Source organism: Galeopterus variegatus, unplaced genomic scaffold (genome assembly GCF_000696425.1).
Source record: "Galeopterus variegatus unplaced genomic scaffold, G_variegatus-3.0.2 Scaffold1964, whole genome shotgun sequence".
NCBI lineage: Eukaryota > Metazoa > Chordata > Mammalia > Dermoptera > Cynocephalidae > Galeopterus > Galeopterus variegatus.
In genome coordinates this window covers 60,641-88,527 of record NW_007728075.1, presented here as the reverse complement: position 1 = coordinate 88,527, position 27,887 = coordinate 60,641, and the positions used below count along the sequence as shown (strand labels likewise).

At 40.1% G+C, this 27,887-nt stretch overlaps 1 protein-coding gene across 1 annotated transcript in view; it reads right to left on the bottom strand.

Annotated features, from left to right (window-relative positions):
- The window catches only part of ARHGEF4 (Rho guanine nucleotide exchange factor (GEF) 4), a 115,199-nt gene that overhangs the window by 85,955 nt on the left and 1,357 nt on the right, over positions 1 to 27,887 (bottom strand). The window contains exon 3 of the mRNA XM_008579833.1: positions 10,227 to 10,532. Coding sequence (XP_008578055.1) covers positions 10,227 to 10,532 — 306 coding nt within the window. The remainder of the gene's footprint in view (positions 1 to 10,226; positions 10,533 to 27,887) is intronic.

The following is a 27,887-nucleotide window of genomic DNA, read 5'->3' as shown; positions in this document are numbered from 1 at the left end:
GGGAGATAGGACTTCAGAAGAACAGTCAGAGAGATACAATGTTGCTGCCTTTGAAGATGGAGGCAGGAGTCATAAGTCAAAGAATGTGGGAAGCCTCTAGAAGCTAGAAAATGCAAAGAAATGGATCCTCCCCAAGAACCTCAAAAGGCACGCAGCCTTACCAATACCATGACTTCAGCTCAGTGAGAGCTGCGTTGCAATGCTAACCTATAGAGCTGTAAAGTGGTAAGTTTGTGGTGCTTTTTTCTTTTTCTTTTTCACCCAGTCAGATTTTGCAGTGGGGGGGTTGAAATTTGTGTTGTTTTAAGCCACTATATTTGACATACTAGAGATTTTGGTACGTGGAAGTAGGGTGCAGCTATAAACACTTAAAAAAGTAGAAGCGACTTTAGAAGTGGGCAATGAGCAGAGGCTGGAAAAATCTTGATGAACATAATAGAAGAATCCTAGATTACCTTGAACAGATTGTTAGTAGAAATATGAATGTTAAAAAAGTAAGTCCTGTTACTGAAGGCTGAGAAGGAAGTGAGGAGCAAGGTAGAGAAAGCATAAATTGCCTTAGAGAATAACTAAATTGTTGTAAACAGACTGTTAGAAAAACTATGGACATTAAAGGTGCTGTTAGTAAGGGCTCAAAAAGAAATGAGGAACATTTTATTGGAAACCGGAGGGAAGAGGATCCTTGTCATATACTGGTAGAAATCTTAGCAGAATTGTGTCCTACAGCTATGTGGAAAGGAGAACTGGTAAATGATGAACTTAGAAGATTTAGCTGAGGCAATTTCCAAGCAAAGTGTTGAAGATGCAACCTGCTTTATTCTTGCTGCTTATAATAAAATGCAAGGGGAAAGACATAAATTGAGGAAAAAACTGTTCAACAACAAGGAACTGGGGCTTGATGATTTGGAAAACTCTCAGCTTATTCAAATGGCAAGACACTAAAATTACACAATTTGCCTTCAGGAAACTTTGCCTACAGAAAAGCAAAGGAAGTGACTGGATAATATTTTGCTAATAATTCAGAAAGGTCAAAAGGTCAGAGTATTTAATCATACAAAAGGATCTTTGAAGACACTAGGCAAGTGACTAATAGATCCCCTTAGCCATCTCAGAAGAAGCCAAAAATAAAGAGGATTATCTAGGAAAGATCTGTGGAGGAACCTCTTATGTGATGGGGTGACTTCCCGTAATATACATAGGACACCCACAAAATTCTTGAGCATTTTTTACCAGCAAAATCACTGCCAGCTTGGACCAAGAGGGATAGAGTATGAAATGAAAGTGGAGCCAAACAGGAGCTCATTTCCCATCCTCCACCCATCAGAAGCATGCAGTGCTTCAGTTCTTCCACCCTGTGGTGTTAATGGAGCTGACTGAGGAGTTTCCATTTCCTGACTGGCAGAGGCTGGTGGCACTCCAATTTCCACACTGGGTGAAGTTGGCAAACCAAGCAGGGAGATGACCTTCTATCCCTTGCCTGGGAAAAGCAGGCAGCAGTGGCCCAATTTACTTGCCAGCTCAGTGGGACTCAGTGGGCAGCTAATCTTCCATCACCCACCTGGTGGAAGCAGGCATCACTCTGATTCCACACTGGAATGGTGCTGGCTGTCTGAGCAGGGAGATGATCTTCCATCCCCTGCCTGATGGAAGCAGGTGGTGCTTCAGCCCCATAGGGTTGTGTCCATGGTGTCCAATGCTGAACTGAGCCACCACCCGCACTGTAGTGTCAGAGGGGTGCAGCCGGGGTGAGCCTCCACTGCACTGGCATCAACAAGACTAAATGATGTCGTGCAAATTGGAGCTAGTCACTACTATAATTTCTTCCCACCCCTGGTGTCAGAAAGACCTGGGAGGAAGAACCCACAAACCCACACAGCAGCAATGAGCCAGAACAAAGTGATCAGAGGAAGTATTAGTTGGCACTCCATCTTGTTCTCCCTTTCCAAGTGTCAGCAGGGCCCAGCAGGGAGCTGATCTTCCGTGTTCATTTAGAAGCAATGAGGTGGTGGAGTTGGTGCCCCACTTTCACCAGGAAGGTGTTCTCAGAGCCAGAGGGAAGCCGAACATCCACCCCACCGAACTGCAATAAAGCAGGGAGTCAGTGCCCAACATTTGCCAGTGGGGAGTGCCTGCCTAAAAAAAAATAGGATGTATAGTCTCATAATATAATATCTAAAATGTCCAGGATGTAATTAAAAAATCACTCATTGCACCAAAAACTCGGAAAATCACAAAATGAATAAGAAAAGACAATCAACATGCCAAAGATGCCAACACTGACTTGAATCAGATCTTGGGTTATCTGCCAAGGAAAAGCAGCCATCATAATAATGCTCGAACAAGCAATTACACATTTTCTTGAAGTTAAAAAAAAAAATCCCAGTAAAGAAAAAGAAGTTGTGAAAAAGAACCAAATGGAAATTACAGAAATGAAAATTATAACTGATTCAAAAGACCCACAGAATGGGCTCAGTAGAAGAGTGGAGATGACAGAGGATAAAGTCAGTGACCTTGAGGGACACATCAATAGAATTTGCCCATTCTGAATAAGAGTGAAATAGACTGAAACAAAATCAACAAAGACCCATGGGATGATAACAGTGCACAGTCAGACAAGGAGAAGAGAGAGAGAATGGGATTGAAACAGTGTTCAAAGAAATGATGCCAAAAACTCTCCAAATTTGGTGAAGACATAAAACTGCAAATTAAAAATTGTAAAGTCTATGAACTGAATGAGTCTCCCCAAAATTCATATGTTGAAGCTCTAATCAGAAACGGTATTTGGAGGTGGGGCCATTGGGAGGTAGGAACCCTCATAAATGGGATTAGTGCCCTTATAAGAAGAGACACCAGAGGTTACAGAGGTTAGAGCATGGTGTTATAACACCAAGGTCCAGGATGCGGATCTCTGTACCAGCCAGCTCCCCCCAAAATAAAAAAGAGACACAAGAGACATGGTCTCTTTCTCTGCCATATAAGGATATACCAAAAAGGCAGCCAGCTAGAAACCAGGAGGAAATGTCTTCATAAGACACTGATGCTGGTGACAGCTTGATCTTGGAATTCCAGCCTCCAGAACTGTGAGAAATAAATGTTTGTTGTTTAAGCCACCCAGCCTATGGTAATTTGTTATAGCAGCCTAAGCTAAGACAAACAAACAGGGTAAACTCAAAGAAATGTTTTCCAAGACACACCATAATTAAACCTCTGAAAACTGAAGAAAAAGAAAAAAATCTTGAAAGCAGCCAGAGACAAAATATGAATTATGGTAACACAGATTCTAACGGCAATGGGTTTGTCATCTGAAATCAGGTAGGCCAGAAGGAAGTGACCCAACACTTTTTAAGTACCGAAAGAAAAGAACTGTCAATAGTCAAGTCAATACCTTCTTCCCTTCAGTATGAAAAGGAAATAAAGACATTTTTAATTGAAGGAGAAGTGAAAAATTTGTTACTAGCAAACCTCCTCTTAAAGGATGTTTAGAAGAAGTTCTCTAAACAGCAAGGAAATGATGATGAAAATAAGGCTTGGACGTTTTAAAGATGTTTAGAAGAAGTTCTCTAAACAGCAAGGAAATGATGATGAAAATAAGGCTTGGACGTTTATAAAGAGAGTACTGGAATGGGTAAAAACTGGGGTAAATATGACAACTCTTCTATTTTTTGTGAATGTTTTAGATCATTTTTCTGAATTGAGATATAACTGACATAAAAAGATGTACATACTTAATGTACACATCTTAATGACTTTGAAGATAAGTATACATCCATGAAATCATCACCATAAACAATGCCATAAACATAACCATCATCTCTAACAGTGCTGCCTATAAGAAATTCCCTTCAAATCAATGTGATGTCAGGCTGAGAGTAAAAGGATTAAAAAGGTTCACCATATATTAATTTTTAAGAAGATGTGGTTACATTAATATCAGATAATGTAGACTTCAAAGCAAGGAAAACACCAATCTTATGCAATTGGCTCAAAAATACAGAAGAAGAGAAAACACTCCCCGACTCATTTTATGAGGTCTGTATTACTCTCATATCAAAATCATACAAAGACAGTACAGAAAAGAAAAAGACAGGCCAATCTCTCTCATGAGCTTGGATGCAAAAATCCTGAACAAATTATTAGCAAATGAATCCCGCAGAGTATAAAAACTAGGATGCTCCATGACCAAGTGGTACTTATTCCAGGAATACCGGTTGATTTAATACACCAAAAATCAATTAATATAATCTACCATATCAATAGGCTGAAAAGAAAAATCATATAATCACATCACTTGGCAAAATCTAGTACACATTCATGATAAAATAAAAATTTCACCAAAGTAGGAATAGAGGGAATATTCCTCTACATGACAAAGAGAATCAAAAAAACCACTACAGCCTACAAAAGTGAAAGACTGAATCCTGTCCTACTAAGAAGGATAATAAAAGGCAAGGATATACACTCTATCCACTTTTATTCAGTACAGTACTGAAATTCCTGGCCACTGTAAGAAGGCAAGAAAGGAAGAAATAAAACTGTCCCCATTTTCAAATGATTTGGTTGTCTACATAGAAAACCCCAAATAATCTATAAAAATAATTTCCTGGAGCTAATAAATGAATTCAGCAAAATCACAGGATACCATCTCGACACATAAAAATCAATCAAATTTCCATATATAAATCAACTTCTGGAAAATGAAATATCAAACAAAATATTTATAATAGTTCCTAAAAATTAAATTAAAAGGTATAAATTTTAAAAATGTATGGGATCTGTATGCTGAAAATGATAAAATTCTGATGAAAGAAATTAAAGAAAGTCTAAATAAAAGGAAAGATATGCCTGTGTTCTTGTGTTGGAAGACTCAACACAGTACAGATGTCAATTTTCCATGAATTAATCTATACATTTACTGCAGTTCTTATCAAATTCCCAGCAAAGTGTTTGTTGTCGAGACAGTCATATTTTAATATTTATCATTAGAAGGTACTAGCCATGGGACAGGTCAAAACAATGTTGAGAAAAAGGGAATACAGAGGAAGGAATCAATCTAATCAACATTAAGGCCTAGTACATAGCTATACAAATCAAGACAGTGTATAGATAATGCAGGTGTACATAGAACCAAACAGATCCTAGAAACAGGCTGACAGAAATACGAATCCAACCAACTGATTTCTGGCAAAAGTGCAAAAGCAATTCAATGAGGAATAATAATCTTTTCAAAAAGTAGTACTAGAGCATCCACAGGCAAAAAAAAAAAAAAAATGAATTTTCACTTAAATCTCAGACCTCATTCGAAAATTAACTGAAAATGATCTCAAACTTAAATGTAAAATAAACAGTAATAAAATTTTAGAAGAAAACAAAGGAAAAAACCTTTGAGATGTAGGGGTCACTGAAGAGTTTTTAGGTGACACCAAAAGCACATTCATAAAAGGAATAAATTGATTAATTGGACTTCATCAGTATTTTAAAACTCTGTTCTGTGAAGACCCTGGTGAAAAGATGAAAAGATAAGCTACAGACTGGGTGATAAATCAGTTTACAAACCACATATTCAACAAAGAACTAGTATTTAGAATATAAATCAAAGGACTAGTATCTAAAATATAAATATAACACACACACACTCAAAGCTCAAAATTGAGAAAAATCAAACATGTCCTGTCTCTCAATTGTTTGAAGGGGGAAAATAAAGCCCAATCCACTTAGAAAATAGGCAAAAGAATGAAGGAGATATATCACCTAAGAAAATGTACAGATGACAAATAAGCACATGAGAAGATTTTCAACATTATTACCCCTTAGGAAAAAATAACTTTCAGAGAGCGATTACTGCATCACTATTACTATAATGAAAATAAAAAAATAGCAAAAAACCAAATGCTGGCAAGGATGCTGAGAAACTGAATCACTTAAGCATTATTGGTGGGATGTAAAATGGTCCAGTCCTCTGAAAGACAGTGTGGCAAATTCTTATAAAACTAAACAAACAACTACCGCATGAACAGCCATTGTACTCTTGGGCATTTACCCCCAGAGAAATGAAAACTTATGTTATGCTATTAAACTTATATTATTCATAATGGCCCAAAACTGTAAACAACCCAGATGTCTTCCAACAGGTGAATGATGAAACACACTGTAGTGCACCCATGCCATGGATGCAACTCAGCAATATACGTGCAAACTTGTGGTGTCCACATTACAGTATTCAAAATGTCCAATTTTCAACAAGAAAGTATGATGAAAAGAAAAAGAAAGTATGGCCCATTCACGGGAAGAAAAGAAATTAATAGAAACTGTCCCTGAGAAAGCACAGACCTTGGTCTTACTAGACAAAGACTATAATCGACTGTTTTAAATATGCTCAAAGAGCTAAGTGAAACCAAAGAACTAAAGGAACAGCCTTCCCCCCCACCCCAGAAATGGATCCTAGGGTTCATATGGAATTGTAAGGTATAGCAAATAGCAAAAAAATCTTGAAAAAGATCAAAGAGGACTTACACATCACAATTTCAAAACTATAAACATATAAAAATCAAAACAGTGTTGTACTGACATAAAGATAGACATATAAACTAATAAAATAGAATTGAGAATCTAGAAATAAACAAATGTATCTAGGGTCATTTGATTTTTGATAAGGGTGTCAAGACTATTCAATAAGGGAAAGAATAGTCTCTTCAACAAATGGTGCTTGGACAACGAGATATCCACATGCAAAAGATGGAAATTGGGGGCCGGCCCGGTGGTGCACTGCGCTAGTGCGCCGCTTGGGAAGCGCGGCAGCGCTCCCGCCGAGGGTTCGGATCCCACATACAGACCGGTTCCCGCTCACTGGCTGAGCGAGGCGCGGGGGCAACACCGAGGGTTGCGATCCCGTTGCCGGTCCTGGTCCGGTACGGGGGCGACACTGAGGGTTGCAATCCGTTGCCGGACACGGAAAAAGACAAAAAAAAAAAAAAAAAGATGGAAATTGGATCTCTACCTCACACCATACAAAGGTTAAACCAGAATGGATCAAAGCCATAAGAGCAAAAGGTATATAACTTTTAGAAGAAAACAGAGGTAAAATTCATAACTTGGATTTGGCAATGGATTTTTAGATATGACACGAAATGCACAAGCAACAAAAGGAAAAATAGATAAACTGGATTTCATCAAAATTAAATACTTATGTGCATCAATGGATACTATCAAGAAATTGAAAGACAACTTATAGATAGGAGAAGATATCTACAAATCACGTATTTGACAAAGATGTGGTATCCAGAATATATACAGAACTCCTACAATACAACATCAAAAAGACAAACAAGGCAATTTAAAAAAATGGGCAAAAGGGCCAGCCCGGTGGCGCACTGGAGAGTGTGCCACTTGGGAGTGCGGCGGCACTCCTGCCGAGGGTTCGGATCCCATGTGGAGACCGGTTCCCGCTCACTGGCTGAGCGCAGTGCGGGCGCAACACCGAGGGTTGCGATCCCGTTACTGGTCAGTAAAAAAGACAAAAAAGGAAAAAAAAAATGGGCAAAGGATTGGAATAGACATTTCTCCAAAGAAGATGTACAAAAGTCTAACAAACATATGGAAATATTCTTAACATTAGTCATTAGGGAAATGCAAATCAAATCACAGTTTGGTATTACTCATATTCACTACAATGGTATAATTAAAACAACAACAAAACAAAACAGAAACAAGTGCTGGCAAGGAGTATGTTGAGAACTTACAATCTTCATATGTTGCTGGTGGGAATGTAAAATGATGTGGCCACTTTGGAAAACAGTTTGGCAGCTCCTCTAAAAGTTAATCTATAATTAATATATGGTCCAGAAATTCCACTCTTAGGTATATACTCAAAAGAATTAAAAACATGTATTTGAACAAAAATTTGTACACTGGTCCTGGCAGCACTATTCATAATAGCCAAAATGTGGAAACAACCCAAATGTCTATCAATGGATGAATAGATAAACAAAGTGGAACAAATATATCCATATAATGAAATATTATACAGCACCAAAAAGGAATAAAATATTGATACATGCTACAACATGGATGAACCTCAAAAACATTATGCTAAATGAAAGAAGCCAGTCATAAAAGGTCACAAATTGGGGCCGGCCCGGTGGCGCACTGCGCTAGTGCGCCGCTTGGGAAGCGCGGCAGCGCTCCCGCCGAGGGTTCGGATCCCACATACAGACCGGTTCCCGCTCACTGGCTGAGCGAGGCGCAGGGGCAACGCCGAGGGTTGCGATCCCATTGCCAGTCCCGGTCCGGTACGGGGGCGACACTGAGGGTTGCGATCCGTTGCCGGACACGGGAAAAAAAAGACAAAAAAAAAAAAAAGGTCACAAATTGTATGATTTCATTTATATGAAATATCCAGAATAAGCAAATCTATGAAAAGCGGATTGGTGCTTGCCTGGGTCTGGGGAAGGGGAAATCAGTAGTGACTGCTTAATGGGGTTTCCTTTTGGGATGGTGAAAATGTCTCAGAACTAGGTAGAGGTGATACTTTCAAAATATTGTGAATGCGCTAAATGCCCCTGAATTGTTCATGTGAACGTGGTTAATTTTATGTTAAGTGAATTTAACCTCAATAAAAAAAAGTCGGTATTCAGGAATGAGGTAAGACTCAGATATGTACACTTCACAACTACTTGATAATAAAAAAAATACTACTGTTTGTAAAAAGAAAGAAGAAACTCCTGTCAAAGTATACACTATTATAGTATACACTATTAAGGCATTTAAATTTTTTTTGACACATTGTAATTGTACATTTTTATGGGGCACAATTGGTTGTTTCAATACATATATGTTGTACAGTGATCAGTTCAGGGTATTTAGTATATCCATTACTTCATGCATTTATCATTTCTATATGATGAGAACATTCAAAAGCCTCTCTTCTAGCTATTTTGTAATATACGATATCTTACTGTTAACTATCATCACCCTACTGTGGAATAGAACACCAGAACTTACTCCTAATTGTAACTTTGTGCCCGGTTGGCAAACTTCTCCTCACGCTCCCTCCCCTCCTCTGCTTCTCTGACACCAACTTTTGCTCTCTCTTTGTTAGATTCCACATATTAGTGAGATCATGTGGTATTTGTCTTTCTGTGTCTGGCTTATTTTACTTAACATGATATCCTTCAGATCCATCCATGTTGTTGCAAATGATAGGATTTCATTCTTTTTTGTGACTGAATAGTATTCCACTGTATATATATATACCACATTTGCTTTACCCATTCATCTGTTGTTGGACACTCAGGTTGATTCTATATGTTGACTGTTGGGAATAGTGCTGCAGTAAACATGGGAGTGCAGTTATCTTTTCAACATACTGATTTCATTTCCTTTGGATAGATACCCAGTAATGGAATTGTTGGATCATATGGTAGTTCCATTTTTAATTTTTTAAGGAGCCTCCATACTGTTTCCACAGTGGCTGTACTAATTTACAATCCCACCAACAGTGTGTGAATGTTCCCTTTTCTCCACATCCTCACTAACACTTGTTTTCTTTTGTTTTTTTGATAATAGCCATTCTAACTGGAGTAAGATGATATCTCCTTGTGGTTTTGATTTGCATTTCCCTGATGATTAGTGATGTTGAGCATTTTTTCATGTACCTCTTGGCCATTTGAATGTCTTCTTTTAGAAATGTCTGTAAGTCATTTTTTAATAGGCTGTCAGTTTCATGCAAAAAATCTTGGTGTCAGAATGTCCCTATAGACAAAATTTAATTGACAATGTAATTGCATTTAATTAATTTAATTAAGTGTTATAACAAAACATTATGTACCTGTATTACAGCTAATGCTACTGCAGTGTCTAATACAATGTTTGCACACAGCAGGCACCCACTAAATGGCAATTATTATGGTGAAGTCCTTGAGGGCAAAGAGCCCACTTTCCTCCTCTTTGCTCTTCTGCCGTGCATAGTGCTGGCCACCAGGAGAAACACACTACAGAGAAGGAAGAGGGAGCCCCAACCTCTGTGGCTCTGGGGAACAGGCCGCTATGAAGTATCTCTCCTTCAGGTTAGTACTGAGTGGGACCCAGAGTGCTGTAATCCAAGAGGCCCCAGGGTGACAATTTACAGCACAGGACAGAATCAGGGGAAAGCTCAGGAAATCGCAGGCAGCTGCAGAAAAAGAGGGGATACCAAGCCCAGCCTGAGGATGCCTGGCTTGTGAGTGGCTTACTTTGACTTGATCTTTGTGCACTATCCCAGTACGCGTCTTCCCTTCAGCCTGGGCCTGCTTCTCCAGCTTCTTTCTCTGCATCTTCTCCAGCCACAGATCATCCAAGCTGATATGTGGTTGCTGAGGGATGCTCCTGGTCTGTGAAGGAGCCTCTCTGAGGACATCCTCTGCAGAGGCAGAGGGAAGGGTCCGCATTACCATCTGAGTGGTGGAGAATGGCCTCTGAGCTGGCTCAGTGTGAAAAGCTTTCTGACCGCAGGAGCAAAGGGGCTTTGCGCCTGGTTGTTCTTCCCAGGACATGTGGTTCTGGAGAGCAGAGAGGAGAACACAGCAGAGGTCAGAGAGAAGATATATCAAAGTGTCCTTCCTCCTTCCTTTTTTTTGGTTATCACCCTGCATTTTGGTTAATTCTCAAAGTACAGATTTCAATGAAATATTCACATAATTTTGGAAAATGTGAAGATTAGGAACAAAATAAATCTTGTTTCTATTAAAATATCTACTTTCAAGACTATTTCAAAAGATCCAGTCTTCTACTTTGATCAAAGAATTAGGTCTTAGAAGTAATTACTGAAATTGGCAAGCTCATTAGACATACTTTTTAAAGGTCAATAATTGTGATAAAAACTCATGTGTAAATAGTATCCCTTGAGAACACAATTTTAGCAGAAGCACGCTTCAGGCACTTAATACTCAGTCTTGCTTGACACAGATGTTAACTGAAACATGTGCATAGCTCTACCTCGCCCACTGTCGACACTGTCTCAGTTTGCAGTTCTGCATTCAGGCATCCTAACAATTTCAAAATAAAATTTGTCCATACTAGCAGAAGAGTTGGGCTTTGTGTTGACATCACCAGCATCCACTGAGAGCAGAAACCTTTTCCTTCTCATGTGTTGTGTCTGTCTAATGGCCCCCACCCACACCCCAGCGGACATGTCCTCCACAGCAACAGCCTCTATGGAATTCCACCCCAGCATTAATGGCAGAAACTAGGTGGAATTTATTTTAACTATTTCAAGAGTCTCCCTTAAAAATGTGTACATGTACATATGAGGGTACATCAAACAGTTCGTGGAAAAAAAGAATTGAAAGATAATATGAATCTTTCCTTGAACTTTTTGATATACCCTCGTGTGTGTGTGTGTGTGTGTGTAGTATGTGTATATATGTGTGTATACAGAGAGAGAGAGGAAGAGGAGGAAGAGATGGATGGATGGATAATTGTTGCATAATGGTTTTGGGGTACAGCCTGGAAATTGAGACTTCCTCCAAGTTCTCCAGGTGACTCTGATGTGCAGCCAACATTGAGAACCACTGATCAAATGTGTTTTTATTTAGCTCCCAAATATGGTTCTATGCTTAAAAAGTGCTCTTACCTAGTTCTCTCACCCCAACTCCCCTGTGGGCTAGAAACAGCTGGTATATTATCCCTACTCTACAAATGGGGTAATAGAAACTCAGAGAGCTTGAGTGACTTGCCTGAGTTCACACAGCTCTGTGTCATTATAGTCTTCTGATTCTAAATCCCATGTTCATTTTTTAGTCTATCTTGTATCTGTTCCTGTGGTTTCATAGGTGGAAATCACATCTCCATAACTTGGCAAGGACCACACCTCAGACTCTTTCATAACCCTCAAAGTCACCCCAAAGGGAATGGATGTGAATTGAACACATCTTCATGCAAGGCTCCTTGTTATGCATTTTACGAACAGTAGAGATGGAAGCTGGGTCCTCTTAAGGCCATTCAGAGAGTAAGTGACATAAAGCCACCTGTAAGGAAGGCAAACCACCCTCATGCTGGGCTTCCACAACAATGCAGCTTCCACCATAGAGGTGTGTTCGCTTTTATTCACAGTAGAAGAAAACTTCCTACTTGGACTCTCGCAATGCACTGTTCTCTATCCTTCAACCACCCTGCACCTGGCTGGTTGGCTGTGACCTCTTATACCATTAGTGATGGTTTCATCCTCACCTTCTCTTTTATCAGCACTTAGAACCTTAACACTTTCGTGGCCTGGTTATGGGCCTTTAGAGAGAATGCTGGCTGGAAACGTGGGTGTCCTAGGTGCAAAACCCTGCCTTCATTTTTTCCATAAGCTTAATGGAAGAGAGTTAACTCTTCTCCTCCCCTTTCCCTGCCCTGAGATGCTACTAGGGTCATATATCCATGTATTCACCAAAGAGCTTTGATCATCCTAGGAAAATGGTCTTTGTTTTGAGGCCATTAAGTGGAACCATCATTTTCAAAGTGCGGCCCCCAGACCAGCAGCCACCTGGTGTGGTGGGCCACCTCTAAGATGCCCCCAACAATCCCACCTCCTGGTATGCAGGCTTCTGTCTGAGCCCCTGTCTTTGAGGGTGGGCTGGATTCAGTGACTTGATTCTAATGAATAGAATATGGCAGAAGTGATGTGATGTCACGTCCAAGATTAGTTTTTTAAAAGGCCGTGGCTTCCATTCTGGGTAGCCTCTTATAGACCCCTCACTCTGGAGAAAGCCAGCCAACATATGGTGAGCCATCCTATGGAGTGGCTCAGTGGCAAGGAACTGATGTCTCTGGCCAACAGTGATTCACAGCAGTGAGCTCAGAAGCAGGACATCCCCCAGTCAAGCCCCGAGATGACCGCAGCCCCTGCTGGCACCTGGACTGTAGTCCTGAGAGCCCTGAGTCAGAGGCATCAGCCAGGCCAGCCCTCTATGAATAACACATACTGGGAACTTGTTAGGAATACAGATTTTCAAGCTCCACCAAGACCAGCTGAAACAGAAATTCTGAAGGTGGGCCTGGCATTCTATTTTAAAATGCCCTCCAGGGGATTCTGGTGTGTGCTAATTTGGGAGTCACTACACTCCCAAGACTACAGGCCTATAAGAAAAGGGTGAAGAGGCGCAGGCTGTTGTGGGGGTCCCCCTGTGTCCTAAGGTAGGCCAGAGAGCAGACTTTGTGGTGGGGTAGCCTGAGTTTCGATGAAGGAGCTATTATTCCTTAAGTACCTACTGTCCATATTTGTGTATTCCAAAAAGGGCAAAATTAAGAAACAATGAGACAGTGGCAGATGAGAAATCTCAACAAAATATGAAGAAGGAAAGTGGATGTAGGAGGTGAATGACATTGCACAGCAAAGGAAGCTCTCTAAAGGAATGCTGGTGACTCAGAATTCTCGGGTACTGTGGAGCACAGGGACCAGTCTTGGAAAAGTATGCAGAGGTCTGGGGATAAAGTCTGTGTGTGACACTGTGGCCCTCAGTTAACGTCCCCCATTCCAACCAGCCAAGTGATTGTGCACACTCCCCTTTCCATTTCCCTCCCCTCCGCCTCAAACCGCCAGCCAAGATCAAAAGCAAGGACTTACGGTCTTGGACAATTGAACAAGAGGCTCCAGATTCTGGGGATGACAGACTTATTGGTGAAAGCAGTGGAGAGGTTTGGGATGAAAACAGAAATAACAAGGAAATCTGCATAGTGAACAGTGGGCCACTTAGCACCTTGCTTTATTCCCAGAATAAATAAGCGATTAGAGGATACTGCTCTGGAGAAACTGACCCACCCCAGAGAAGACCTCCAAACACTGACACAGAAGATAAGCAACTTCTCACTTGATCACCCTACAGCGAAGCCAACCTATTCATTAGCATCAAGCATGCCCACAGAACATCCAAAGAGATTTTTGGTGCCTGACTTTTTTCTTGTTTTTTAGAATGGCTAAAGCTCTTTTTTAAATTTTTAATTTTTTTATTGGTTATGAATATTCATGGAGTACAAAACTGACTGTCACCACCTGTGCCCAAGATGTGATGGCCAGATCAATACTGGCAGCATGCCCATTACCACAAATTGCAATTATACCCCTAGTTCTCTCACCCCAATTCCCCTGTGGGCTAGAAACAGCTGGTATATTATCCCTACCGTATAAATGGGGTAGTGGAAACTTAGAGAGCTTAAGTGACTTGCCTGAGTTCACACAGCTCTGTGTCATTATAGTCTTTTGATTTTAAATCCCATGTTCATTCATTAGTCTATCTTATATTAATCCCTGACCTCCATCCCCCTCCCCCTTTCCCTCCTAGGTATGCTCTCTCTGTCTGCAAGTCCAATGCACCATTGTGGTCTTTCTTTCTTTCCTTCCTTTCTCTCTTAGCTCCCACTAATGAATGAAGACGTGTGGTATTTTTCCCTCTGTGTTTTGCTTATTTCACTCAACAAAAGTTTCTCCAAGCTCACCCACGTTGTTGTGAATTGCAGGATTTCATTCTTTTTGTATGGCAGGGTAGTATTCCATGGTGTTTATATACCACATTTTCCTTATCCAGTCATCTGTCAATAGACATTTAGGTTGGTTTCATATCTTGGCTATTGTAAACAGCTGTGATAAACATGGGAGTGCAGTTATCTTTTCGACATAATGATTTCCATTCCTTTGGGCATATACCCAGAAGTGGGATTGCTGGATTAAATGGAAGATCAATCTGTAGTTGTCTGAGAAACCTCCAAACTCTTTTCCATAGTGGTTGTACTAATTTACAGTCCCACCAACAGTGCAGGAGTGTTCCCTTCTCTCCACACCCTCACCAACATTTGTTATTCACCATCTTTTTAATTATAGCCAGTCTAACTGGGGTGAGGTGATATCTAAATGTGGTTTTAATTTGCATTTCCCTCATGATTAGTAATGTTGAGCATTTTTTCATGTACCTGTTAGCCATTTGTATGTCTTCCTTTGAAAAATGTCTATTCAGTTCCTTTGCCCATTTTTTAATTGGGTTATTTGTTTTTTAACTGTGTGATTGCATGAGTTCCTTGTATATTCTGGATATTAATTCCTGGTTGGATGTATAGTTTGCAAATATTTTCTTCCACTTTGTAGGTTGATGCTTCACTCTGTTAATTATTTCCTTTGCTGTGCAGAAGCATTTTAGTTAGATATAGTCCCATTTTAAAATTTTTTCTTCTGTTGTTTGTACTTTTGGGCTCTTGTTCATAAAGCCTGTGCAAACATAGTTCCTGAAGTGTTTCCCCTATATTTTCCCTTAGTAGTTTTCCAGTTTCAGGTCTTATACCTAAGTTTTTAATCCATTTTGAGTTGATTTTGGTATATAGTGAGAAGTGCATGTCTAGTTTCAATCTTCTGCATGTGAATACCCAGTTTTCCTAGGACCATTTATTGAAGAGGCAGTCTTTTCTCCAATGTAGGTTTTTGTTGCCTTTGTCAAATATCAGATGACTGTAAGCCTGAGGAGTGATTTCCGGGTTTTCTATTCTGCTCCAGTGGTCCGAGTGTTTATTTTTATGCCAGTACTATTTTTATGATAGTAACCAAATGTTGTTTTGGTTACTATAGCTTTGTAGTATAGTTTGAAATCAGGTAGTGTTATGCCTCTGGATCTATTTATTTTTTTGCTCAGGATTGCTTTGGATATTCGGGGTCTTTTGTTTTCCATATGAATGTTAAGATTGTTTTTTCCATTTCTGTGAAGCATGTCATTGTATTTTGATGGGGATTGCATTGAATTTGTAGATTGCTTTGGGTAGTATGGACATTTTCACAGTGCTAATTTTTCTAATCCAAGAGCAATCTAAGAAAGACATTCCATGCTCTTGGATTAGAAGAATTTTGTGTCCTCTTTAATTTTTTTCTGTAGTGGTTTGTAGTTCTCATTGTAGTGATCTTTCACCTCCTTGGTTAAATTGATTCCTAGGTATTTTATTTTTTTGGTGACTATTATAAATGGGCTTACTTTCTTGATTTCTCTTTCTGTTAGCTCATTATTATAGAATATAAATGTAACTGATTTGGGGGCATTTATTTTGTATCCTGCAACATAACTGAAATTATTAACCAGCTCTAAGAATTTTTCGATAGAGTCTTCAGGTTTTTCTCTATATAGTATCAAGTCATCTGCAAATAGGGACAATTTGACTTCATCTTTTCCAACCTGGATGCCCTTTATTTCTTTCTCTTGCCTGATTGCTCTCACTAGTACCTCCAGTAAAGTGTTTGAGAGTGGGCATCCTTGACTTGTTCCTGTTCTTAAGGGAGAAGCTTTCAGTTTTTCCCCATTCAGGATGATATTGGTGGTGGGCTTGTCATAGATGACTTTTATTGTGTTGAGATACTTTCCTTCTGTACCTAATTTGTTGAGAGTCTTTATCATGAAGGGATGTTGAATTTTGTTAAATGCTTTTTCTGTGTCTATTGAGATAATCACATGGTTTTTGTCCTTGATTTTGTTGATGTGGTGTATCACATTTGTTGACTTTCGTATGTTGAAAAATCCTTGCATCCCTGGGATGAATCCCACTTGATCATGGTGTGTAATTTTTTTGATGTGTTGCTGTATTCTGATTGCTAATATTTTGTTGAGGATTTTTGCATCAATGTTCTTCAAGGATGTTGGCCTGTAATTTTCATTTTTGTTGTATCTTTGTCTGGTTTTGGTATCATGGTGATGCTGGCCTCATACAATGAGTTTTGGAGAATGGCTTTTGTTTATTTTTCGGAATAGTTTGAGGAGAATTGGTATTAATTCCTCTTTAAGGGTATGATAGGATTCAGCTGTGAAGCCATCCAGGCCTGGGATTTTCTTTGTTGGAAGATTGTTGATTACTGCTTTAATCTTGTTGCTTGTTATTGATCTATTCAAGATTTCTATCTCTTCTTTGTTCAGTCTTGGTAATTTGTCTGCATCCAGAAATTTATCCATTTCCTTCAGGTTTTCAAATTTGTTGTCATACAGTGGTTTATAACAGTCTCTAATGATTCTTTGTATTTCTGTGGTATCAGTTGTAATCTGTTGTAATCCCTTTTCATTTCTGATTTTTGTTATTTGAGTCTTCTCTATTCATTTTTTTTGTTAACCTACCTAATGGCTTGTCTATTTTATTTATCTTCTCAAAAAAAAAAAAAAAAGCTTTTTGTTTCCTTGATCTTTTGTATCATTTTTGGGGTCTCTATTTCATTAGTTCTGCTGTGATCTTTATTATTTCTTTCCCTCTCTACCTTTAGGATTGGATTGTTGTTGTTTTTCTAGTTCTTTGAGGCATCATGTTAAGTTGTTTATTTGAACTCTTTCCATTCTTTTGATGTAAGTGTCTATTGCAATAAACTTTCCTCTTAGTACTGTTTTTGCAGTATCCCACAGGTTTTAGTATGATGTATCTTTATTTTCATTAGTTTCAAGGAATTTTTTAAAAAATTTATTTTATTTATTGAATCAAAATTGATTATACTTATTTTTGGGGTTCAACATTGAGATATGTTGATCAAATCAATATTACTAGCATATATACTGTTATAAATCGTAATTATTCTTTATGCTCTTTGTCCAATCTCTCCCCATTTCCCTCTCCCTCCTCCTTCCCCCCTCTAATTACCCTAGATTTCTTCTCTCCTTCTGAAAAGATAATGGTTACTCTGTTGATTTGTTGCCTAGATGATCTGTCCAATGCTGAGAGGTGTGATCAGGTTCCCCCAATATTATCATAGATCAGATGCTTCTTCTGTTACTCTGAAATGGGCTTTGTGGAGAGAGACATCCTCTTCTTTGCTTTATCTCTGCTGCTGACTCACAATGCATTCCAGTGATTGGCGAATCATCTGCATGGTAGTTGTGGCATCTAGCCACTTTTGCAGCAGCTGTGGTTATTGTGGTGGTTGTGGTGGGCCACCCATATCAAAGTGATGTGTTTGGCATGCTCCTTGGCGCTGGTGGTCTGCCTGGTTGTGGGGTGTGTCTGGTCCCCAGCTCCATGACTCAGGTCCCCATGTGGACCCCAAGGTGCTGGCACAGTGTGCCTGGTTGTGGGAGGGAGGTCCGCTCCCTGGCTCCATGCCTTGGGTCACTGAGTGGGCCCCAAGGTGATGGTGCAGTGTACCTGGTTGTAGGAGGGGGGGTGTCTGGTCTGCTTCTCCATGCCCTGGCCTCTGGGCAAGGCCCTGAGGTGCTGGCAGTGTGTCTGGATGTGGGAGTGAGGTCTGGTCACCTTCTCAATACTTTGGGTTTCCAGGCAGGCCCTGAGGTGCTGGTGCAGTGTGCCTGGATGTGGGAGTGGGGTCTGATTCCTGGCTCCAAGCCTCCGGTTTCCAGGCAGGCTCGAAGGTGCTGGTGGTGTATCTGGGCCAGAACTAATTTTTTGTCCTTAGATTACTTCTAAAATGGGGGAACTTCCTCTGGAAACCAGCATTTGAGCTGTGTGGTTGAACTAAATTGCAGCTTTGCTGCTGTTTCCCTAGGAAAGGCTTTTTGTGCAGCTCAGGGTTTAATGGTTGACCTTATAGGTACTTCCAGCTCTCTAGAGACCTGGTGGATCTGCGTTGTGTAGAAACTCTGATCTGGGCCTAAGTTTTTTCATCAAACTGCACCCCATGCAATTCTGCATTCCCGACCAGTCTCCTCTGAGTGGCCCTGCGCTGATTGGGGGGCAGGTCGGCTGTCCTTGCTGTGTCACAGTGTTCTCCTGGGGGGCCCGTCTCCCCCGCTGCCTGTGCTCCAAACACTTCCCATGGGATGGGCCTTGTGCCAGTCTCTTGCGGTGATTCTCTGGCCTCTGAATGGCTCCCTTTTTAAATTGTTCTGGCTCCTCGCTCCTGCGTGGGTCCACAGGAACCCTATTAGTGGTCTTGCTGTCCTGGGGGCCACCAAGGCCTTCTTCTCCACTGCTGCCTCCAAGTAGCTCCATCTGAAGGGCACAGCTGCGGCTTCTGCTGCCTCCTGCTCCATATACTCTGCAGTTCCAGCATTAAAGCGGCCATGGCCCAAAGCACTCAGAGCAGTTTTTTCTTTCTCTCATCATGGTTTCTCCCACTTCCATGAACTCCATAGGTCTCTCCTCCTCTTCCCCTGAGCTCCAGCAGCCCCCAGCTTGGCTGATCTTACAGTTTTTTAGTTGTAAATTGGTTGATTTGTGGGAAAGAGTGACACTGGGAATTGTCTATTCCACCATCTTTACTGGAACAAACCTGTTTCAAGAAATTTTTTTATTTCCTGTTTAATTTCTTCTTGGACCCATAGGTCAGTCGGGAACCTATTGTTTATTTTCCATCTATTTGTATAGTTCCCAGGGTTTTGCTTATTATTTACTTCCAGTTTTATTCCTTTGTGGTCTGAAAAGATACTTGGAATGATTTCAATTTTTTAAAATTTGCTGAGACTAGATTTGTGACCTAATATGTGGTCTACCTTGGAGAATGTTCCATGTGCTGATGAGAAGAATGTATATTCTGTAGTTGTTGGGTGAAATGTTATGGGGGTTTTAGTCCATTCACATTTAGGGTTGTTATTGACAGGTATTGTTTAACTCCTCTCATTTTATTGCTTTTTGTGTAGATGTTTCACATATCTTTTGTTCACTACTTCCCCTTGTATTTCTCTTCTTCAATGTTAGTTGGAAATTTGAGTTGGCATGATTTAGCTTCTTTCTCCTTCTCATTTTCGTTTTTGTTTTAATAGCAGGTTTTGCTCTTTCTTATGTATCCCTGACAGTGATCATCGTTATTCAGATTCCAGATGAAGAACTCCCTGGAAAATTTTTTGTAGGGCTGGTTGTGTGGTGGTGAACCCCCCCAAATTTTTGTTTGTCTGGGAAATAAACTATTTCTCCCTCATTTCTGAAGGAGAGCCTTGCTGGGTATAGAATTCTTGGCTAACAATTTTTTTAGTATTTTGACTATATCATCCCACTTTCTTCTGGCCTATAGGGTTTCAGTTGAGAAGTCTGCTGTTAGTCTGATGGGGGCTCCCTCATAGGTGACTTGATGCTTTTCTTTTGGTGCTTTTATAATTCTTTGTCTTTGAGTTTTGTAAATTTGACTATAATGTGTCTTGGAGAGGATCTTTATGGATTGAATCTGTTTGGGGACTTTTATGTTTCCTGGATTTGAAGATCTGCATCTCTCCCTATGCCTGGGAAGTTTTCTGTTATTATTTCCTTGAATAGGTTTTCAATGCCTTTTCCTTTCTCTTCCCCTTCTAGAATACCCATGATTTGGGTGTTTGAGTGCTTGACGTTGTCTGCTAGCTCTCTTAGATTTTCTTCACTATTTTAAATTCTTTTTTCCTTTTTCTTTGTCTGCTTGGATTATTTCAAAACAACCATCTTCAAGATCTGAAATTCTTTCTTCTGCTTCCTCTAGCCTGCTGCTCAATCTCTCTGTTGTGTTTTTTTTTTTTTTAATTTCATTGAGTGAATCTTTCACTTTTAGGAATTCTGCTACATTCTTTTTTAAGTAAGGTATTAATCTCTGTAAATTTCATTCTTCATATTCTGAATATTTTTTCTTGGTTCATTGAGTTCTTTAATTGAGTCTTCTCTTATCTCTTCTAGTTTTCTTAAGATCATTGCTTAGATTTCTTTTAAGACATTTCAAGAGTTTCTTGTTCTATGGTGTCTGGTATTTGAGCATTAATATATTCCTTCAGTGGTGTTGTATCTTGTTTGTTTGTCATTCTAGTATTTTTTCACTGATGTTTGGTCATCTGGTAGAGGACTTGCTTCTTCTATTACTCTGGGTTTGGCTATGCGGATAAAGATTTCCTCCTCTGTTTTCAGGCTCTACTGGTGACTCCTCTTCTATCAATGTAGTTGAGTGTGCAGCAGGTTGCCTTTAGAGTGGCCCTGGCTGCTACTGTGGTGGTGAACTGTCTTTGTAGTGACAGTAGGTATAAACATTTATGGTACACCACCTTGGCTCCTGTTCTGGCAGTGAGCAGGCTTTCTGGGGCTGGAGTCTGGGTTCCTGAAGGCGCATGGGGCTCAGCTCACCTTGACGCCTGCTGAGGCTGTGGGCTGGTCCTTCTGAGGCTGGAGTCTGTGCCCCTGGTAGCACGTGGGGCTCAGCTCACCTCAGTACCTGCTGGGGCTTATAGGTAGGTCCCTTCAGGGCTGGAATCTGTGCCCCTGGTGGCACATGGGGCTCGGCTCACTTGGTGCCTGCTAGGTCTTGTGGGTCGGTCACTCCAGGGCTGGAATCTGTGCTCCTGGTGGTGCGTGGGGCTTGGTTTACCTCAGCACCTGCTGGGGCTTGTGGCCTGGCCACTCCGGGGCTGGAATCTGTGCTCCTGGTGGCACGCAGGGCTCAGCTCACCTCGGTGCTTGCTGGGGCCTGACTCTTAACATGAAATTCACCCAAAGATTGCCAGACATTTAGGAAAAACCTTTAACACACTAAAAAGACCAGGATAAACAAATAGGAAAAGGAAAACAAAATCAGGAATTAGAAAATGTAGGCGATAGAAGAAAACTTCAGATGAGCTAAAATTAAAGACTCCAAAAAGAAAAAAAAAATACTGAAACCATTAAACAAGAGCAGAATATCATAAATAAATAAATAAATAAATAACCCAAAATACCAGGAGATTTCCTATTTTGGACAAGAAGGTATATAAACACTTCTCCCTATTTGTTTCACTAAGTACAGCTAAAAACCTAAGACATATATAAAACAAAAAAAATGAAAATTCTGAATGGTGGAGAGAAGAAAGTAGACCAACTAGGGATCTTCGAATATAAGGAATGACACACCAGTGAGTTTCCTCATATATTCTACTCATGTATGCATCATGTATGGGTGCTGGAGAATATTGCGGGAGATGCCACCAGGTGCAAACAGAAAAGCCCCAACAGAAACCTGCTTTCTCTAGCCAAAGGACCAGCATAGCAAGACAGAAAACTTTTAGACAACAACTGCCCTATTCTAGCCAAACATTAGGTTAAAAACCATGTATCATACCCCCCACACACACCCCCAGCAAAGCATGAGTGGGGAACACCCAACCTTACTTGGTTGAAATGGGGCACAAACATCCTACAACCAAGTGTTGTCAGTGAAGGATGAGTGGAAAGTGGGGACTTTTATCCTCTACCAGTGGTAATGAGGCCTTGCCTTGTGGTGTCAGTGAAGACAGTGTGTGAAGCCAGTGTTCTGTTCCCTATGTGGTGTCAGTGAGGCATCACCCTGCCTTGCCCTGCTGTGGTTATATAGGAGAAGCCCTGGTAGAAAAGCAGGACTTTCACCACCACCCAGCATTAACAAGGTCTCCTGATCCCATGGTACCAGTGGAAGCCTAGTGTACAGCTTTAACTCCCATATCAATCATCAGTAATGAGACACACCCATCCTCACACTGGGTTGTCAATAAAGACCAAAATAAGGAACCCAAAACTTCACTTGAACCTGGCAGTAATAAGGTAGTGCACACCTTCCCCCTCTGGAGTGGTGTTAGAGATGGTCTGCCAAAATAGGAGATTTAAATAAGATACAGGACTCAAAACATACTACCCAGAATACCCAGAAATCATCATACCAAGAACTGGGAAAATCTCAACTTGAATAAGAAAAGAGCCAACAGACACCAGCACTGAGAAGACAGATGCTGGAATTATCTGACAGAGTTTAAAACAGAACATTTCAGAAAATAGAAAATCTTAGCAAAGAAATAGAAGATATAAAGAATAAGTAAGTGGAAATTGTAGAACTGAAAAATATAATAACCAAAATAAAAAGCTCAATGGATGAGTTCACAGGAGAATGAAGAGTATAAAGGATCAGTGAATTCAAAGATAGAAACATAGAATTACACAGTCTGAATAGCAGAGAGACAACAGACTGGACACAAAATGAATAGAGTTTCAGGGACCTGTGAGACTAAAGAAAAATCAAACACTAGGTAACTGGAGTCCAAAAAAGAAAGGAGAAAGTGGGTTGGGTTGAAGTATTCAAAGAAATAATAGCTCAAAATTTCTCAAATTTGGCCAAAGACATAAACCCACAGACTTAAGAAGCTACACAAAGTCTAAAGAGTATACACCCAAAGAAGTCCCCATAAGAAGCATCATAATCACCTTCCTTATAAGGAAAAACATTTCAGATGACATTATCACATGGAGTCCAGAAGGGACATAATATTTTTCAAGTGTCATTTTTCAAGAAAAGAACTGTTCATTCAGAATCCTGAATCCTTCAGGAATGAAGAGGAAATCATGACATTCCTAAAAGAAAGGAAAAGTGAGAGAGTTTGTTGCTCTTAAAGAATGACTAAAGGAAGTTTTGGGGTTAATTTTTTAATAAAGTATGAGGTTTTGCTCAAGTGTTTCTGGGTTTTTTTGTAGTTGTTGCCTATGGATGTCCAAATGCTCCAGCACTGTTGGTCAAGAAGACAGTAGTCCGTCCACCGAACTGCTTTCGCACATGAAAGTTAGTTGGGAGTATTTGGTGGGTCTATTTTTTAGGGTTCTCTATTCTTTTCCATTCATCTATGTGTCTATCCCTCCTTCAATACCACATTGTCTTGATTACTTTATGTAATAAGCATTAATTAATATTAGGTATTTTCTTTTTCAAAATTATTGTAACTATTCTAGGGGCTGTGCCTTTCTGTGTAAATTTTAGAACACAAACAGATTTTTCAAGGCTAGGAAGTGTTCATGATATACTCCCCTCCCCATATACATTTAAATTGCCAGGTAGAAACAGTACCTTGGATCCTTGCTATCAGAACATCAGAAAGGCTATAGGCGGAGTATAGGTAAACTACAGCGCATTCATTCCTTAAGTTGATATTATACCTTGCAGAGACCTAAGAGATCACCTACTCCAAACCTTAAAGATAAGGAAAGTCAGTCCCACTGCGGTCTTATTCCAAGACTCAGGGTCAGGAAGTAACGGAGTAGGGATTAAAATACAGGCATTCTAGATTTCTAGTTTTTCCCCATTCTTTTCACCCAGCCACAATCATTTCTACCTTGCTCTCTCTTGATCTTGGTCTCCCTCCTAGGCCCCATTAGATAGGGGCACAAATCCATGTGTACACCTACAGCAGATGTTGGAGCCTGCTTTCCCTGGAATCAAAGGCTCTCTGCCCCCAAACCTTGAAATTCCAGAGGAAAGAAATCTCGAAATGCAAACAGCACCTTTCACACCCTGAGGACTGCTTTGCGCTGGTCTGTGTCATACAAACACACACAAATATGCTTGGGTCTCACGGGTAGGAGGTGAAACTGTGGAGGGTTAAATCTGTGGCAATCTGTAGGTGAGGGAGAAGAATCTTACCAGGAACACATCTAAAGTATCAGACAGCAATGAGGATGCAGTGCTGAGGGAATTCTTCTACTTCGCTGAAATGCTGGGCTGGACCTCACAGGGCCACCTTTACAGGCTCATCACTCGAGGCTTGGCTCAAATCTCAGACCCCAAGCCTCCATGCTAAAGGCACCCCACCCTCAAACCCCTTAATTTTCTATCCCATTCCCTTTTCAATTTTTTATGGTCCTTATCAATATCTGAAATGATCTTACTTGTTCACTTATTTTTTTACTGCCCCCACCTCTGGCCCTGTTTTGAGGACAGAGATCTTGCTGTGCTGTTCAATATTGTATCCACAGTGCAGTGCCCAGAATACTGCCTAGCCTATAAACATTCATCACACTGAAGAACAAGATGAGAGGATTTGACTGACTGGACAGCAACACTTTCTGTACAGCTACAATAGTTAAGACACTATGTCAGCACAAGGATGGACAAACAGACCAAGGGAACACGAAAGCCAGATTTTGGCATCTCAGAGAACTAAATGTAAAAAGCAAGACCATGAAAGCTTTTAAAACATAGTTTAGGATATTCTCTTCATGACTTTAGGGTAGGAAAAGATGGATACACTTGATGACATTAAAATTAACAACTCTGTTCATCAAAAGATAACATTAAAGAAGGGAAAAGACAAGCCACACAGAGTGGGAAATTATGTTTGTGGCACATTTAACCAACAGTGGGATGGTATGCAGACTCAGTAAGTAAAAGACAACTCCACCGACAAATGGACAAAAGATTAAGACAAAAATGTCCCTCAAAGGGTATCCGAAGTGTCAATAAACATATATAAAAGGTGCCCATCCTCTTTAGACATTAGGGAAATATAAATTAAGATCATAGTGAGATATCTCTGCACATCTAGCAGAATGGCTAAAATTAAAAAGAATGACAATATCACCCAAATGTTAATGAGAACATATAGCAAAGAAAACTCCTCCTGAGAGACGGTAAATTGATAGAATTACTTTGGAAAAATAATTTGACAGTCTCTAGTAAAAGTGAAGAAATTTATCCCCCAGGGACCCAGCCATTCCATTCCTAGGAGTGCACCCAACAGAAACACCTGTGCAGCAGGACCTGTGCAGCAGCACTGTTCACAGCAGTCCCAAGTTGTAGACATCCCCAAGTCCTACACTGCTGACAGAAATATGCTGTTATGCTGATTCAGAGCAATTCTATATAATGATGTAAATGAAAGGACTTTAGATACACAGCACAGGATGATTCTTAGTTAGAGCAAGAGAAGATAGACACAAAATAGAATGAGTAAGATTTGAAGAAATGAATAGTTCTCTTTATGTAAAGCTCAAAAACAGGCCAAAAAAAAAAAAAAAGCTGGCTGGTTAGAGCATGGTGCTGATAACACCAACATTTGGGGTTCGATCCCTGTATATGCCAGAAAACAAAACAATAAAACACAACAGGCAAACAACAACAACAACAAAAAACCCCTACATTATTTGGGAGTACAAAATTAGGTAGTAGAATTACAATGAAGGGCAAACGAATACCATAAAATTTGTGTAGTAGGTAGAGCCAGAGAGGTATTTCTTGACTTGCTGGTGGCTGTTCGGTGTCTGTTTACAACAATATACATCTACTCATTTATGCATTATGCTTTTCTGTATGACTTCTCTATTTCTCAACTTAAAGAGCTTTAAAGAAACAAACTGCAGGATGTAAAATCAAAGAAAATTAAAACTTCTATAGATGGGATGATCACCACCATGTTAAATATATAAAACTTGTTTATAGAAAAAAAGCTAGAAGAAGCTTAACAAAATATTAAGAACAGTTGTTTTAAGATGTTGGAATAAAAGAACAGCTGCTCTTTAAACCAATGCGGAAGGAAGAAATAGGAATGCTGACTGAATTCCTTGCAGATTACTCTGACAATCACAGCCTGCTCTTCCAGGAGCGCCCACAAGATGGAGTAGTCATATCTCCAAGTTGAGTTGTATGTTCTATTACCGCCTGACAAACTTTCAGGGTGAACTTTTCGGAGTTTTTCTCCCCTCCCTTTCCCTGTGTATCTGCTGTTCTCTTGTCTTTGGTCTGATGTGCAAGCAAACTAGGCCTTCCTCTTCTCTGGTAAGATTCAAAGCAGAAAGGAATTAGGAACTAACATTATTGAGCATCTGCTCATGCCTGGCCCTTTGCTGGGCACTTTACAAGCATCACCTCATTTACTGGTTGTTAAAACTCATGCAGGCTATCCAGGTGTTCGCCTGGGGCCCACCCCACCTGCTCTGTCCCATACATAACGCCCAGCTGAGCACAGGGACCGCCCCAGGGAATGTTTTCCTGAGTGTTTGTGCATGTGCACATGTGTGTATACAGACATATATGTATGTTTATAGCTCTGTTAAGTCAGACTTATTAATTACTCAAATACTATAAAATCTTTTTGGTAAAATCCTTTTACTCTGTAAGAGTTAACTAACACTATAATGTCTTTGTATTTTTAAATCAAGTTCTCTACTTCAGATCATTAAAAATTAAAAAGGACAATAAGCAACTGAGTTGGAGGGGTGTCAGGAAATGGGCACTCATAATAGCGCTGTTGATCGTTAATTGCCATAGTCATTTCAGAAAGTAATCTGAAATCTACTAAATATACGCATACCCTTTGATTATGCAATCCCTCTTTTATATCCTACAGAAAAAAAGCATCAGTACCTAAGGACATATGCTCAATGATGCTGTTGAAGCATTATTTATAATGGGCCCACACTAGAAATTACCTCAATGTCAATCAACAGATCTGTTAAATTAAATACACTATAGCCATACCATGAAATATTACGCGGTTTCTAAATAATCTAAACAATGAATTGCTGAAGGACTGTACCTGCTGTGTTATTAAGCAAGAAAGATGTGGAGTAATATGAATATATGACCCACAGCCTAATTCCCTCTCCCTGGAATTCCCCTTATAAGCCTTATCTGTCTGCAAACATAATGAAAGATGAAATGCGTTAGAGTACTAACATTGTTTCCTTCCATGGGATGGGATCTGAGGGTTTTGGAGGGAGACCTTTTCCTTTCCACATCTGTACTGTTTGCCTTTTGATCTTTTTTCTGTCTGCAAACATAATGAAAGATGAAATGCGTTAGAGTACTAACATTGTTTCCTTCCATGGGATGGGATCGGAGGGTTTTGGAGGGAGACCTTTTCCTTTCCACATCTGTACTGTTTGCCTTTTGATCTTTTTTTTTTTTTTTTTAACTTTAGTGATAGTAATTTAAAAAATAAGTAACCCAAATGGGAAAAAAAAAAAAAAACCTTTAAAATTAGTATTTAATTCCTTACAGATGAGGAAACAGGTTGAGTAAGGTGAGGCAGTTTTCAGCTGGTAGTGATCGCGTCTGAACGTTTGCTGTCTACCTCCAGTGTCCGGGACGCACCGCTGGAGGGAAACCCCGTGAAAAACTTTAAAATTAGTATTTAATTCCTTACAGATAAGGAAACAGGTTGAGTAAGGTGAGGCAGTTTTCAGCTGGTAGTGATCACGTCTGAACGTTTGCTGTCTACCTCCAGTGTCCGGGACGCACCGCTGGAGGGAAACCCCGT